Source organism: Lathamus discolor, chromosome Z (genome assembly GCF_037157495.1).
Source record: "Lathamus discolor isolate bLatDis1 chromosome Z, bLatDis1.hap1, whole genome shotgun sequence".
Taxonomy (NCBI): Eukaryota; Metazoa; Chordata; class Aves; order Psittaciformes; family Psittacidae; genus Lathamus; species Lathamus discolor.
The window spans coordinates 56,935,829-56,951,048 of NC_088909.1; the positions used below are offsets into that span (position 1 = coordinate 56,935,829).

Here is a 15,220-nt window from a genome sequence, read left to right on the forward strand (position 1 = left end):
AAATTCCCATTTGGGACCTTTTTCAAATGCTTCAGTATTTTCTTCTGGAAAAGTCTTTCCAGAATATTTTGACTCAAAAGAATTTTTTCCCCCTTTTTTGGGAACTTTGCTCTGCAGCCTTCCCAAATCACAGCACCTCCCAGAATTTTTTCCTGACTAAAGAACCACCCTTTGGTCTCCCAGCTGGAATGTAAAGAAGCACAGAGTTTGCTGTTGTGGGAGAGAAGCCTGGCTTTCCTTCCTGCTTTACCTTTTCAACAGACCTGTATGCATTCATTTTATAAACTGAGGTTGAATGTCACAGGGCCCTAGTTATCTATGGGGGAAATTAGGTACCTAAAAACAAGGGCAGTGAACTTACTCCAAAAACTGTATTTAGGATGGGGGTGCTTTTATTAGCTGTATGAAAAATCATGAAAGAATAATATTTCTAGATTTAATACTTTCTATTGGAAACAATTAACTAATTTCCACTTCCCCCCTTCGTCACTTCTATCTTGTTTTTTGTTTCTGTTACTTTTGGGGTGTATTAGATCCATAAGTAGATATCCAGACACAACATGTTTAATTTCAAAGTAACTTCTGTAGTATGTGTTTTAAGGTACGCAAAATTTCCTACCTCTTTTCTACTCGTTTTTTCTTATGCTGGCGTTTGTCTTCAGTAAATGAACTGTTCAGAGCACGATGTAATCTCTGGAGGGAAAAGAAGAAAATAAATTAGTAAAAGCAAGATAAGAATAGCTCCATAAATAGGTAAACAATTTGGGCTTTGTGTGATGGACTCCAACATAAGTTATTTTGCACATTCAAGGATACAAGCAATGTCTGTGCTTTGTCATTACAACAAATTTATTTTCCAGTTTCCCAAGGAAGGGCAGTCTGAAAGGTTGATGAACAGAGTGCGAACAATCTTTGGTGTTAAAATTCCTCAGAAGAATGGCAAACTGTTACTTTCTAAAGGATCTCTTTCACTGTGATGCTTTAAAGCAGTAGAAGGTCTTCTTTTTTTTTTTTTTTTGTGCTTTTTGCTTCGAAGTAACCTCTTCTTTTAGAGCAAACACTTAGAGCAATTTTCTTCCATTGTTTTCCCTGCAACAGTGAAGGAGGTTATCCAGCAGTTCCTGCATGCATCAAAAGTTTGGGAACCCATAACAGTGACATAAGATGTTCTGGTTAGCCAGTTCAGCACACCACCAGTGTTGCTTCTGGTGTCCAAGAGTTTTAAGGTTACATGTGCAAACGGAAAGGCTTAGCAGTTGTGGATATTTGAACAGTCTCCTCTGGGCTTCTCATTCTGCTGTTAAGTAACTCTCTTCAAATTCCAGAAGCTGCTGTCACATTTGAAATGCCAAACATCAGTGCACTTACAACTTTATATACCTTGTCCTTCCCAAGCTTTCTTAATCAGCCACATGGGGTTACTTCTGAATATGTACCTGACTTGTATGGAGCCAGTATTTCATCTTGGATTTCTTCTTGATTCGTGGTAAAACCAGTCTGTACACGATGTGTTCCCCAATGGTAGTGAGAATGGACAAACCAAGCCCAATGCACAGCATCACGAAGAGCCCAGAAAAATGTTTGATCCCCATCTGGAGCGTCTGTGAATAAAATCAAAAGGGGAAGTTGAGAAAGTAGGCTGTTCAGTGTATTTTACCAGCTTCTCTTTTCTCATTTGGAAGTGTGGTGTGACTGTATCACAGTGGTCACATACTGCAGAATAATCTGGATACGGTTCACAGCAAAGCTCTTCAGTGCTGCAGAAAGTTCAGCATTCAGTCAGAGCAAAGGAGCTCTCATGAGAATGAGAATCAGCCAAAGACCATGGAAATCTTGTGCAGTTTCCCTAATGAGATTAAGTATTGAACACGTACGAGAATCCAGTATTTTTGGTGTCTTTGCATTTGTAAAAACAAATACTGCTTGACTTGCTCTACAGTGAATAAACTGTAGAGCAAGTCCTTCATCAGCCATGAGTTAAGACCAACTGTTCATATTTTCTGGGAATCGATCATTAACTTCTCCTTTTTGTGCTTTACCCTTGATGGAAGGTCATGGAAAAATGTTTTGAAGCAGTATCACAAACACAGCACCTCTGCACTCCCTACGTCAACAGGACTGAAACTGTTTGTTAGGAGCCCCAGCTGCAATTATGAAAAACAGGAACACTCCCACATTGTTCTGCTGAGTCACCCTTTTCATGTAGGGTAGGAAGCCTTTAATTAAATTGAGTCTCTTATTTGCATTAATTGTATTTTAGGACCAAAAAACCACACACAGCAGCAATCTCTACCACAAACACCTGCACTCTGATGTGTGGGTCAGGTTTGCATGTTACATTATAATCTTAGTATCTTTATCCTCATGCCTCTATAACTCAAAAGTGTATCAGTAGCTAAAATCTCTTGCTAATAATTACTGCCTACAGGCTGCTTGGGAAATATTTCCAAGAATACAAATTCTACTTGTGCCTTTCTATTAAAGAATGCTATTCCCCTAGTCAGGAAAAAAAAAGAGGCAGAGAATTGCTTGGGTAGATTTTATGTCAGGAGATGATGTCTGGAATGCTATCATCCTGGTTAACTGACCTCTGTGTTCCTTAAATTTGTTGTTACTTTGGTGGGTGGGTGGTGGCAGGGATTGTGCTTTCTCATGACTGGAACTATAGTTGATTAATGGTGAGTCTGTTGATGTTGAAGGCTTGGAAATCCCTTTTTGTTCTTTTGTTGGATGATTGTGAGCAGTATTTTGCTCATCTGGTTTTCATATTTTATTTCTGTTACTTAAAACACAATGACAGGAGATAGCATATTGCAGATGTTTAACAAGAACAAGGCTTCAGCAGTCTAGCAGAGTGACAACTTTTCTATGTGGCACTGGCAATGAACTCTTTATTTTAGGGGTTCTCTGCCACAATCAACCTGGTTGCCCTGCAGTGCACTAAGCAGAATTTTTGGGAAGAGAATTTTTGTACCAGTGAATAAACACTTCAATGGTGTTGTTGAAAGATACAATGGGGATATAAAAGCAATTTCTAAAGAAATTTAGTGCAGCCTAGAAAGTAAAGTGAGAAAATGCAGTAGAGTGATTCTGGGGTTGAAGGGAGTCAGAGTCTTGGCACAAGGGTTTTGTGATCCTAAGAGTCCATCAGTCCAACTTAAAAGCAGAACTTTCCTCTCAGCATTGGAATTTCTTACTGGCAAGAACCTGTGGCCCCATACTTTGCCTTTCCAGTTAGGGGAATAGGAGGGCAACACAAAAATCATGGATGATAACGCTTCAAACCACTCAAGGTGCTTGACTGGGGGTCTGTGTGACCTGGCCTCTTTCTTTCCATTAGCAAGAGAAGCCCAAATTTTAGCCCGGGTAGCATAAAAGGAGAATGAGAATGTGACCTTTTTCCAAGGTCTTCAGAGCCAAGACTTCAGCATGGCCCATCTCTGAATTCAGCACATGTAAACATCTGTAAGAAGCAAAAAGACTGCTACCTGTGCTAGCTGAACATGCCAGTTAAAAGTGCTTTCATTAATTCTCTAAGAAGCATTAATGCAAATCACTTGCCTTCCAAAAAGAATATTCAAAGACAAGTATGAAACAACTTCCTTAGAGATGCAGAGCTAACAGTAAATAAAAAAATAAATGGAATGAGACATAGAATCATAGAATCATAGAATAGTTAGGGTTGGAAAGGACCTTAAGATCATCCAGTTCCAACCCCCCTGCCATGGGCAGGGACACCTCATGCTAAACCATCTCACCCAAGGCTTTGTCCAACCTGGCCTTGAACACCGCCAGGGATGGAGCATTCACAACCTATTCCAGTGCCTCACCACCCTCACAGGAAAGAACTTCTTCCTTATATCCAATCTAAACTTCCCCTGTTTAAGTTTTAACCCATTACCCCTCGTCCTGTCACTACAGTCCCTGATGAAGAGTCCCTCCCCAGCGTCCCTACAGGCCCCCTTCAGATACTGGAAGGCTGCTAGGAGGTCTCCACACAGCCTTCCCTTCTCCAGGCTGAACAGCCCCAACTTCCTCAGCCTGTCTTCATACGGGAGGTGCTCCAGTCCCCTGATCATCCTCGTGGCCCTCCTCTGGACTTGTTCCAACAATTCCGTGTCCTTTTTATGTTGAGGACACCAGAACTGCACACAATACTCCAAGTGAGGTCTCATGAGAGCAGAGTAGAGGGGCAGGATCACCTCCTTCAACCTGCTGGTCATGCTCCTTTTGATGCAGCCCAGGATACGGTTGGCTTTCTGGGCTGCGAGCGCACACTGAAGCCGGCTCATGTTCATTTTCTCATCGGCCAGCACCCCCAAGTCCTTCTCTGCAGGGCTGCTCTGAATCTCTTCTTTGCCCAACCTGTAGCTGTGCCTGGGATTGCTCCGACCCAGGTGTAGGACCTTACACTTCACACTGTTGAACTTCATGAGGTTAGCATTGGCCCACCTCTCAAGCATGTCTAGGTCCCTCTGGATGGCATCCCTTCCCTCCAGCATATCAACCGGACCACACAGCTTGGTGTCATCGGCAAACTTGCTGAGGGCGCACTCAATCCCACTGTCCATGTCAGGGACACAGATGTTAAGACCAGTCCGAACACCGATCCCTGAGGGGCACCACTCGTTACTGGTCTCCAGAAATAATAATAATTAAAAAGGAGTAAGTTTGCTTTGTTTATATGATCCCAGCCTACTGCTGTTTGGTGTCATAACAGTCTAAGGGTGGGCACTGCCATTAACTCCCTCAGTAGCAGAAACCTTTGAATGAGCTGGTGAATGTCCTTTTGCTTAGCTACTTGAGAAATAATGCTAAAGTCCCCAGAGGCATGGGAGATGAGTAAGGAGGTGCAATCCGATAGTGTTAGGTACGGAAGGGAGCGTTTATATTGCTCTGAAAATAGGAAATAGTTTTAATGGTGTATGATAAACTGCTAGCTATTCAAACTAATAAAAATTAAAAAAAGACACAGTGGCAATTGCAGTGGGGATTCCTGCAAACGTGAGATGTCTTCTCCAGCCTGAAATCAGTGTTTGATGCCAGTCCAGTACTACTGCAGAGAGAATATCTGGCCAGCATCTTACATGAAATATAATTCCCTTGTCTTGAGTAAAGCTGCTGTGATTTATGCTGACGAGAGTCTGGCTCATTGTCCTGTCAGCTCTGCAGAATAATTCTCTACCCTCCCTAGAAAAAGGTGAAAGAAATTCCAGCACTGGCATCTCAGATGTGTTTTTCACTTGTAATTGATAGCTTTTGAAATTGGCCCAAACAAGACATCTTTTCCTAGGAAAGGAAATGCCAAAACAAAGCATCAATAATATTTCACCTGGCAGTATAGAAGAATGCATTGGAAGAGCTTGTGATAAAGGCTGCACAGTAGTGGGACATTTTTGAGACTAAATTCTGTTGGGAAATGAGGTAGGGAAGAAACAGTAACCACAGTGTGTTTTACAGTGTATGGAGTGATTATTTATCGCAATATCTACACATCTGCATGCCCTTGTAGGAAACCAATTTATCAGCTGTTCATAATTCCTGTAGACACATGCATGTTAAATATTCAAAGAAACCATCTAATAGAGGCGACTCTCATTTTTGTAGCTTTGTGCTGATCAGTATCAGAGCAGCAAGCTATACAACTTATTTTGTAGTTTGTGTATGTGTCTTTACATGTGTATATAGAACCAATTTGGAAAGAGCAGCAATAACCTGGATTCTCTGTGTCACTGCTTTCTCTCTACTGAAGTGGCAGGGGTCAGAGGTATGTGTTTTTTATGTCTTTGCTGGCAAAAGAGAATCAACTGATGATTATTTTTTCTTAGAAATAAAAGCCCATAATGTGGTGTATTTTCCATTAACCTAGGATAAAAACATGGTCTTTATTCTAACTTTGTAATCATAAATTTAGGAGGTAGCTCCTTGCATTTTAGCAGAAGAATCTCAATTATGCCCATGTGAAGCAATAAGCAACCGTAGTCAATCCTGTGATGATTACAGCTAATTGGTGCTAAGCAGTACACTGGCAACAGCCTCTAAGTTATTTTAGACTTGCAAATTGGGAAATTGTCAGTTTCTGAAACAAACAAATACAAGAACAGAAGTGGAGGTATCTGCTTGTTTATACATGCTTGGAGAGACTTATTCCAGTTTATCAGCCCATATCTGCAACTGCTACTGAAATACCTCCTGCTCTCTCCTCTGTAGTGATATGCTTTTTCTCTGAGCCCTCAGGAGAAGGAAGAGGATGCCGAGAAGGGAGTTTGATTATTCGTATTCTCTTTGAAGGGGGGAGCAGAGACAAAAAACAGCACTCGCTGATTTTATTATTGGATTTAATGGAAAAAAACTCCTGCTTTATTCCCTACTACAAGACTGTAAACGGTTTACTCTCCCTGATTGTACTGAGAGGGTGAAGTGGGAATAAATATGTCTGTGATCCAGCTTTGACTAAGTAGAAGCCTCTAAAATTTGTGGATATTTTGCAGGTTGTCAGCACAGCACTGGCATTGGTGTACACATTCCTCAACCCAAAGACTAAATAGCTATATTATGTGTGTATTAGTTGCAGTAATAAGCTATCCTTTCTGGTAGCGTTTTCCCCACAAAGATTTTAGAAAGCTTTGCTGAGATAAGGAAGTTAAATTTTGCAGAACCTTTGTGAAGAAGGAATTATTCTCAGATTTATTAGGGATAAATGGATATGAAGGACAGATATCTAAACTCATCTGGGCATCTCAGTAGGTCTGCAGAATCTTACTGATGTTGATGTTTGTATTTAGGTAACTAAGCACTATTAAAATCTTTACCTCTCTCCAGAATGCGGCATTTCTTGTAGCTGCAGAGATGCTGTTATTTATTTATCGTTGGTTCTATGGATGCCTGTGCTTTCAAGAAGCAGCAGCACTGAAGTAGTATGTGTTTAATCTCTTTAGGGAGATTATCCTTAGTGAGGACCAGTGACTGTGGCTTTAGAGTTTCAAGTGCCAAATTTTGAAATACTGTAAATCATTGTCTCACATCAGCCATGATTAGCAAGAATTAGTACATGTCAGATTAATAAGAAATCTGTCAGAGTACCAGGAAAAAAAAAAAAAGAGTATTTCTAAGGCCGTACATTGTCATGTGCCTCTTGTGTGCAGACTTACTTTCTAAATTAAAGTTTGAGAATACATCACAGGGTTTGGTGTAGTAAACTGTAAACTGGCTTTGGTGGCTGGACTAGAGGATCTCCCGAGGTTCCTTCCAGCCCTAACAATTCTGTGATTCATAGAATCATAGAATAGTTAGGGTTGGAAAGGACTTCAAGATCATCTAGTTCCAACCCCCCTGCCACAGACAGGACACTCTAAACCATCACACCCAAGGCTTCATCCAACCTGGCCTTGAACACTGCAACCTGGCCTTGTGATCCTATCTCATTCTCAAATTAGCAAGACAAGTTCCTTTCCCCTCTTGTTGTGAGGACTTCTGCACTGATCTGGAAAAATACTCCCTTCTGTAATAAATTTTTTTCTTTCTAGTAATCCATTTTCCGAGCCCTAGTAGTGAGAAGAAATATAGATATAATCTGAATTAGACACTGAGAAGATGTTTCCATCTGTGATATGACAGGCTGGTGAATTGGGAAAAACAGCTTTTGTCTCGTCAGGTAGTGAACTTTGGGAGTTTTTTTCAGTTTCCACAGGTGAATCTAAATCTGCTGCTCATTTCCAGGAGACTGAAAACATGCCTCCTCTGACTCTCTTGTCAGACTCAATACTCATATACTCCTTTCTTCAGCACCATTGTGGAAAGTATTTTTTGCCCAAGGGCAAGTCCAGATGCCACTGCCTCTTCACAGAACATCTGTCATTTTGTAATACTCTTCTTCATAATGTTCCCAGTCCTGGCAGTGAGCAAGGGCCACCTTTCCTCCCCAGACAGCATATGTGCAGGCTGAGCAAATTGTCTTGGCAGCAGAATCTTTTATCCTGTTCTTCATGTTTGTTTTTCTCACACTCATAACAAGGCACCATGAAATGTGACTGATTGGTAGGTTTGATTTATGAGCACAGGGCAGTTTTTTCCCTTTGTGGAGGGGTCTACATGGCCTTCCCTCGACACCTACAGTACATCAGAGACAAATGTATATACCAGAGCTTCAAGATAATGGCTAGAAAACTGGTTGCCAGGTGATGGGTATAACAAAAAAGGAAACTAACTCTTGATCCTTAAAGAGAGTAGGCAGAACTCAGAGCAGAAAAGCACAATTTTCTGGATAACAACTGATAAAACCGTGGCGAGATCAATGAAGCACTGTCTAGTTGTGCATCCCAGGTGATGCCAAGGCCAAATATCACCTGTTCAGTGACAAGGTAGTTTTGAACAAGTTCATTCAAAGACTCTAGAGCAGAGACATCAGTGGAATACACCACTGATGAGAGAGGAAGAGAGGAAGGACTTCATCTTTGCTGTGTGCCTGGTCTGGATCAGATAGAAGCCCATCATCAGTGACTGGTCCACACCCTTAGCAGTATGGACCTCTTCCTCAGGCAGCATCTGCAGCTGCATGGCACTGTGCCTTCCCCAGTGTCACCACCCATGGGAAGTAGTGGGTCTGCAGTAACAGGGTCAGTTGGGGCTGTCACTGTGTGTGTGTTTGTGTATGTTATCGTAAATGTCAGGTTAGATACTGTTTGTGTGAAGTATCAGTAAGTTATTGATATTAATAGCTGGGGTATTGTCATATAACAATATATTTTTTATTCCATGTATTGGTTGTTATCTCTCTGAACTGACAGTCTGTGTGCAAATCAGTCTCCGAGTTCTAGAGCTTCAGTTCTCCTGTGATACTTGCAAATGGAGAATATAAAAGCCTTTCAAGTGAAATAGAAGATACAGCTTACACAGTAACACTGTAAAAAATGTAGCTTAAATGCTATGAAAGTCTGTACACAGCTTTTCACAAAGCCTGACTACTCTCTGGCCCAGAAGGGGCTCTTTCACTTTGTCTTGAAAAACGATGGTGTGCCAGCTCATCTCCTAAACACTTTGCCCTGATCATTACTGCCTGGTCTGAATACTCAAAACCACTGCTAATTTACAGGCAATTTGCCTAGTCAGGCCATCCACCCTGCCTGCTTTCATAGTGGCTTTGTGCCAAAGCTGTTCTGCTACCATGAGCAGAAAGTTGCAAAGCTGCCAATTAACTATAATTTGGTTCCCAAAAATGCCACAGAAAGAAAGAATTAGATGTCTCTCCTGCGCTAGGGGGAGCTAACGAGCTGGAGAGGAAAGTCCTAGGAGCCTGGCCGCTGCTGAAGTGGCATTAATGAGAACAGAGGAAGGGCTAAGTGTGTTGCGTGCGAGTTGAAAATGAATGACACTGATTATGTCCAGATGTAATATGCACAGATCTAACTCTGCCAGCTCCACTATCCTCTTGCACTATGCTCTGGCCTAAGTAGGGACTTAGTAAATTTACAGCAAAGAAATTCCTTAGAGACTAGAATATGAAAATTTTGAATCAAGAGTACTTGAGTGATATTGCTAGGGAACAGCAACAAGCATGAAGAGACACTGTGACCAGCAATTACTTCTGGTGGAGAGGATAAGATGCAATTCACTGAAGCAATTCATTTCAAGTTTGAGTTAGCTGCATCATCCATGAATGGGTGCTGGCCAGAGTAAAATGCCTTGCGCAAAGGGTTTTGCTGAAGAGGTTCATACGAACAGCGGAGATAAGCCCTACTGACCCCTACACATTCAAAATCATCTTTCTTTGGTTTCTCGGCTTGAGGAGTCGCTGCAGATTTTCCAGCCCCAGTATGAATCACACCTTTCTAAGTCAACTCTGTTCTCAAATGCAATTTAGAATGAGCAGATAGAAGTGGAAAGAGCTAGTAGTGAGCTCTGCCACAGGCAATATAACTTTCTAGAGTAAGATTAGAAAAAGTGATGGGTAGGAAGATGAATCTCAAAACAAATCCAAAGAAAAATCAACCTTGGTGGGCAGGAGTGGCAGGTGGATAAGAATCAGGTACAGCCTAAAGAAGTAATGATAAAAAAGGAAGATGGATATTTCACCCATTTAAAGGCTATACTGATCAATATTTCACCTAGGTATATTCCCATTTTGGGGTCACTATTCTTGGTCAACAGGTGCAGTGTGTCACAGACCAGATTTATTGAAAAGACAGACAATAGAAAAATACAAAGCCTTAGCCTAGCTATCAAAAGGCTATCTCTGGGTCTTAGTTTGGTATATAATATATGTGAATGAGTACTAGATAGAAGCTGAGATGTTTTTTGAAAATGAATTACCTGCTTCTGTGTCGAACCTCATCCACACTCCAGTGAATCTGTTGAATGTTACTGTGACTGACTTCAGGGAGTTAAGTAACACAGATTTCTGGTTGCACAGGAGTAAAGGATACAAACTGACAAAGATAACACCACAAATAACTCCTATGCATTTTGATACAGTGACAGGGAAGCTATGCTTTAGAAAGGGTCTGCTGCTTGGCCCTGTTTACTTTAGTAGATTTGTCCCGCCTATGAAACTGCAGGTTCTAAAATGTGCAAGTTCTTGGCTAAGAAGAGTGGATGAAAAGGAGGGGACACTCATGGGAGAGGTGGTAGAAGAATTCAGGAAAATGAAGGTCTGGACTTAGCAGAGCTTGCCCCACAATGGCACAGACTTACAAGTGGTCTTCCGTTTCTCCTTACTCTGATTACATAAAGCCTTAGAGTGTATAACGATTTGTTCAAAGACAAAGTATTTGAGTGACTTTTTAGAGTCAGATCAGTCATCTGAACCAGCTTGTTGGATCTTGGCCTCTGGAGAGAAATTCATTTATGCATGTTTGGGTTAGCATAATGGAAAATCAAATAAGGACTACAGTCAGATACCCAGCCCCAGAACATCTAGACCTGCCTTACTTTCTGATCATCATCTGGAGGTTACAACTCAAAAGACTGAATTACTTTGAAGCACAGCATCTTAAAACCTCCCTTAAAATCCCACGCTTAAAACCTGTTCAACAGTGAGAAAAATGGAATTGCATGGGACTATTCATGTGACAAAATCAGTGCTTTCTTTTAGGACTGCAGCAGCTTCTTTCCCCATTTCCTCTCCCTTTGTTGCCAAGCCTTGGCGAAGGTTTGAGTACCATGTTGGGTTTTTTATGCCATGAGCACAGGGAAGTTTAAGGCTTACCTGGAAATTAGCGACTCTCAGTATTGCTTCCCTGAATATAAAGGAATTAATGAAAAACACAGAATCACAGAATGGTTTGGGTTGGAAGTGACTTTAAGGACTACCTACTTTCAACCCCCCTGACACAGGGAGGGACACCTTCCACTAGACCAGGCTGCTCAAAGCCCCATCCAACCTGCGCTTCAACACTGCCAGCGATGGGGCAGCCTCAGCTTCTCTGGACAGCCTGTGCCAGGGTCTCACCACCCTCACAGTGATGAGTTTCCTCCTAATTCTAATCTAAATCTCCCCTCTGTCAGCTTAAAGCCATTCCCCATTGTCCTGTCATTACCTGCCCTTGTAAAAAGTCCCTCTCCAGATTTCTTGTAGGCCCCTTAAGGGATTGGAAGGCTGCTATAAAAATTGCAGGAAAATTGTATTGTCTTCCCTCATATTTTTAAATTGAAAAGGGCTTTCAGAAGAATAACTGTAAAACTGACATGCCGCCTAGGAGATTTTTTTTCTCTCTAGTTTGAATGCAGCGTTTGTTCTATCTTTGTTCATTTTGCTTTTCTTCACAAAAGACAAATCCAGCTGGTTTTATAATAAGCCTTCTGTAGTTTGGTTAGCCAGGTCTTATTTCCTCTACTACTGTATCTGTTGTGGCAAAAAAAAGTTCCTGTTTCTAGAGACAGCCATCAGCGATAACAAGTGATGAGACGTGTGTGCTGCATAGCTGCTGTGGTAGGAAAGAAGGGCTGATTCTGGTTTTTCTGTTGAGAGATGCCTGAAATGGGGTTGTTTTATTGTCCCTTGAATAAAAAGGACATGGAACTGCTGGAACAAGTCCAGAGAAGGGCCATGAGGATGATCAGGGGACTGAAGCACCTCCCGTATGAAGACAGGATGAGGAAGTTGGGGCTGTTCAGCCTGGAGAAGAGAAGGCTGCGTGGAGACCTCATAGCAGCCTTCCGGTATCTGAAGGGGGCCTATAGGGATGCTGGGGAGGAACTCTTCGTCAGGGACTATAGTGACAGGACAAGGGGTAACGAGTTAAAACTTAAACAGGGGATATGTAGATTGGATATAAGGAGGAAATTCTTTCCTGTTAGGGTGGTGAGGCACTGGAATCGGTTGCCCAGGGAGGTTGTGAGTGCTCCATCCCTGGCGGTGTTCAAGGCCAGGTTGGACAAAGCCTTGTGTGGGATGGTTTAGTGTGAGGTGTCCCTGCCCATTGCAGGGGGGTTGGAACTGGATGATCTTGAGGTCCTTTCCAACCCTAACGATTCTATGATTCTGTGACAGTCTTGAGATCCTAAGGCTTAGAATACTGGTCATCAAACTTTTTTTGATAATACACCTCTATATACACTCTATAGTAATTTTTCAAGCAGGCACCCCACATATATGTATATTTATTCATAATTTATATATAGCTGCATTATTGAATTTCTAATATTTTCTTCCTGCAAGGCAGTGCATCGTCTCATGGGCTTAAAGGAGCAAATATATATTCTGGGGGAAAAACAGTGCTACATGAAACTATTTTTTTTTTTACTGGAAAATGTTTAGAATTGATTCTGTGTCTTAGGTATTTCTCTAGGAATATAGAGAATACAGCCCCGGATACAGCTACTGACGTAAGAGTCTCAGGATCAGAGGACGCTCCTTCCGTCATCACTGGGGAATAATCAAGAAGATAAATTTGTCTCTGGTATAAAAGTTTCACATTTTAAGACAATTGTGGTAATTAATGCCATTAATATTTGGTAATTTTACTGAGGTTTAATTCAAAAGATTGTATTAAAAACATAGAGTAACAAGAGGTCATTGAATTAAGTACTTGTCAGGAACACGCATGTCAGCTACATTAAATAGAAAATTCCCCACATACATGTCTTGTTAGATGATAATACAATCTTCAGATGAGATAATCAGAAATAACAGTGAATGCACACTTTTTAAAAAATGTGCTTCCTCCTGCTAAATTAATCACAGAATATTAAAAATTGCAAGTTGAATGAAAACCAACTGATTTTTTTTCTATTAATGTCTGATGTTAAGATACATTTAATATTGACACAATCTTAATGAGAATGCAAAAAATGTAGTGAGATGCAGAAATATCCTAACGATCTATGTATTAAAAAAGTCAAATGCAGATTTTCTTTGTCTTTTCTCTAAAATATGCTAGTTTTCTAGTGATTTAGGCCACAGTCAGAGGTTTGTAGTCAAGATGCTCAGGTGACTATTGAGAAGTGGCAGTCAAAGCCTTAGCAAATGGGCTTCTCTTTAGGGGAGCATGGCTACCACTTTCTCAGGGAACATGCAGGATTGGTTTGGTATTTGGCTGAATGCTCTGAGGAGATACCATATTTCTAGCTACATGTTTTGTACCAGTAAGAATACATAAGCAATGTCTTTTGGAAGACCTTGAGGTAAACGTGTATGCTCTAAGCTTCATGCACTGCTGTATGTTTTAATTCCTCAGTACTTTATTTCCTTGACAATCTAAGAGAGTTGACAAAAAACTGCTATTCTGGTAAGAGGAGTCTTTTTCTCATAAATAATGGCCTACATCTTCAGCTGCCATCAGCTGGCATAATTCCTCTGATTTGATACCAGGATGTAAATCCATGGAGATTTACTTCCATTTCTGGCAGATCTACTTAGATGTGAGACCTGCTTCTTTTCTGTTCTTGGCATGATATCTTAGTGGACTGTTTCTAGGTTGGTCCTATCTTTGGTACACATAGCTGCCACCCATGTTAGGAAGTGATCAGGGTTATATTAGAAATTCGGGATGTACTAAATTCTAACTCCCCCTGCTTCTTTTGCTCTTGCTTTTGGTCTCTCTGTTAGCGATTTTAGCTATTGCTCCTGTGTGAGATGGTACAGAATCACTGACAGATCCTGTAGATGGTGACATACATAATTGAGTGGAATCAGATATATCTGTAAAGCAGTGTGCCAGATCAGTTCTGTTAATAATATTTTACATGCCCTATTTGTCTTCAGAAGGGCTCTCTCATGCATGTGCTGTGTGCCTAACTTAGCACAGTCTTGCTGATATTTTTCTTGTGCTCTGATCTGAATGCTGCTGGGCATAGCATCTATTGCTTTTGAAGCCTAATGCTTTACTTCAGCTGCATCCCATCTCTGTTGTGTGTGTACATCTACTGAACATTGTAAATGAGGGGAAAATAATCATCAACTTGAACAAATCCTTATTTATGTGATCCAAGTTCATCACTTACCTCCGTGACAGCAAAGCTTCTTTTCCCACATGGAACAACCTTGTACCATTTGTCGTGCAGAACATCCATGAAACCATGCGACTTGTACTGACTTATCAGGTCAGAGATGTTTGAGGTGAGTGGAGAATTGGGGGGAAGACCAATACCATATCCTAGAAGGAAAAGCAATACAATCATCTCTCTTTTACTTGTCTGCTTTTTGCTAAAGTATGTTCATTTCAGTTGTCAACTACCAGCATGGCAGAACAAGCTGGCATCCTGTTTCAGCAAGCCAGTTGAAACTCGGATGCTGGCTTACCGTTGACTGAGAATGATGAGATAAGACTTTTTGCTGTGCAAAATAAACTAACCTAATACAAACAAACCATACACATTCAAAACTATTAAGACCAAACAAGTAGTATGTAAATTTGGAGGCTCAAAAACTGAAGATGGAGTTACAGACAGATGAATAAATCTGTGTTATCTCTAGAAACACAGCCTTTTGCATGCCCTTGCCATGGGTTCTTTTTTATCTTGATTAAGCAATGCAAAAGGGTCTTAATGCTAAGTAAACCACTCTGTGATCCCTTTACATTGTTAGAGCAGTGGATGTGACTGTGGTTGTCAACTGTAGCATTTTCTTTTCTTCCTATGTATTTTCTGATGACAATCTTTGTGCATGTAAATGTATATGGCAGCAGTCTGTACTGCTGTTACACAGTAATTTAAAGCCCAAGGGATATCCTTTCCATTTGTGCAGTTCTGTTCTGGCAGTGACATGGACCTTCGGATAGTAATA

At 41.1% G+C, this 15,220-nt stretch overlaps 1 protein-coding gene across 2 annotated transcripts in view; it reads right to left on the reverse strand.

Moving 5' to 3' along the window:
• GRIN3A (glutamate ionotropic receptor NMDA type subunit 3A) overlaps nucleotides 1-15,220 on the reverse strand; it is a 74,890-nt gene that overhangs the window by 2,196 nt on the left and 57,474 nt on the right. The window contains exons 6-8 of one of the 2 annotated variants that reach the window (XM_065661151.1): nucleotides 14,440-14,591; nucleotides 1,437-1,601; nucleotides 620-693 (exon numbers count right to left, since the gene is read on the reverse strand). In XM_065661151.1, the coding sequence (XP_065517223.1) occupies nucleotides 620-693; nucleotides 1,437-1,601; nucleotides 14,440-14,591 (391 nt within the window). The remainder of the gene's footprint in view (nucleotides 1-619; nucleotides 694-1,436; nucleotides 1,602-14,439; nucleotides 14,592-15,220) is intronic. The other variant, XM_065661152.1, reaches the window with a different exon arrangement.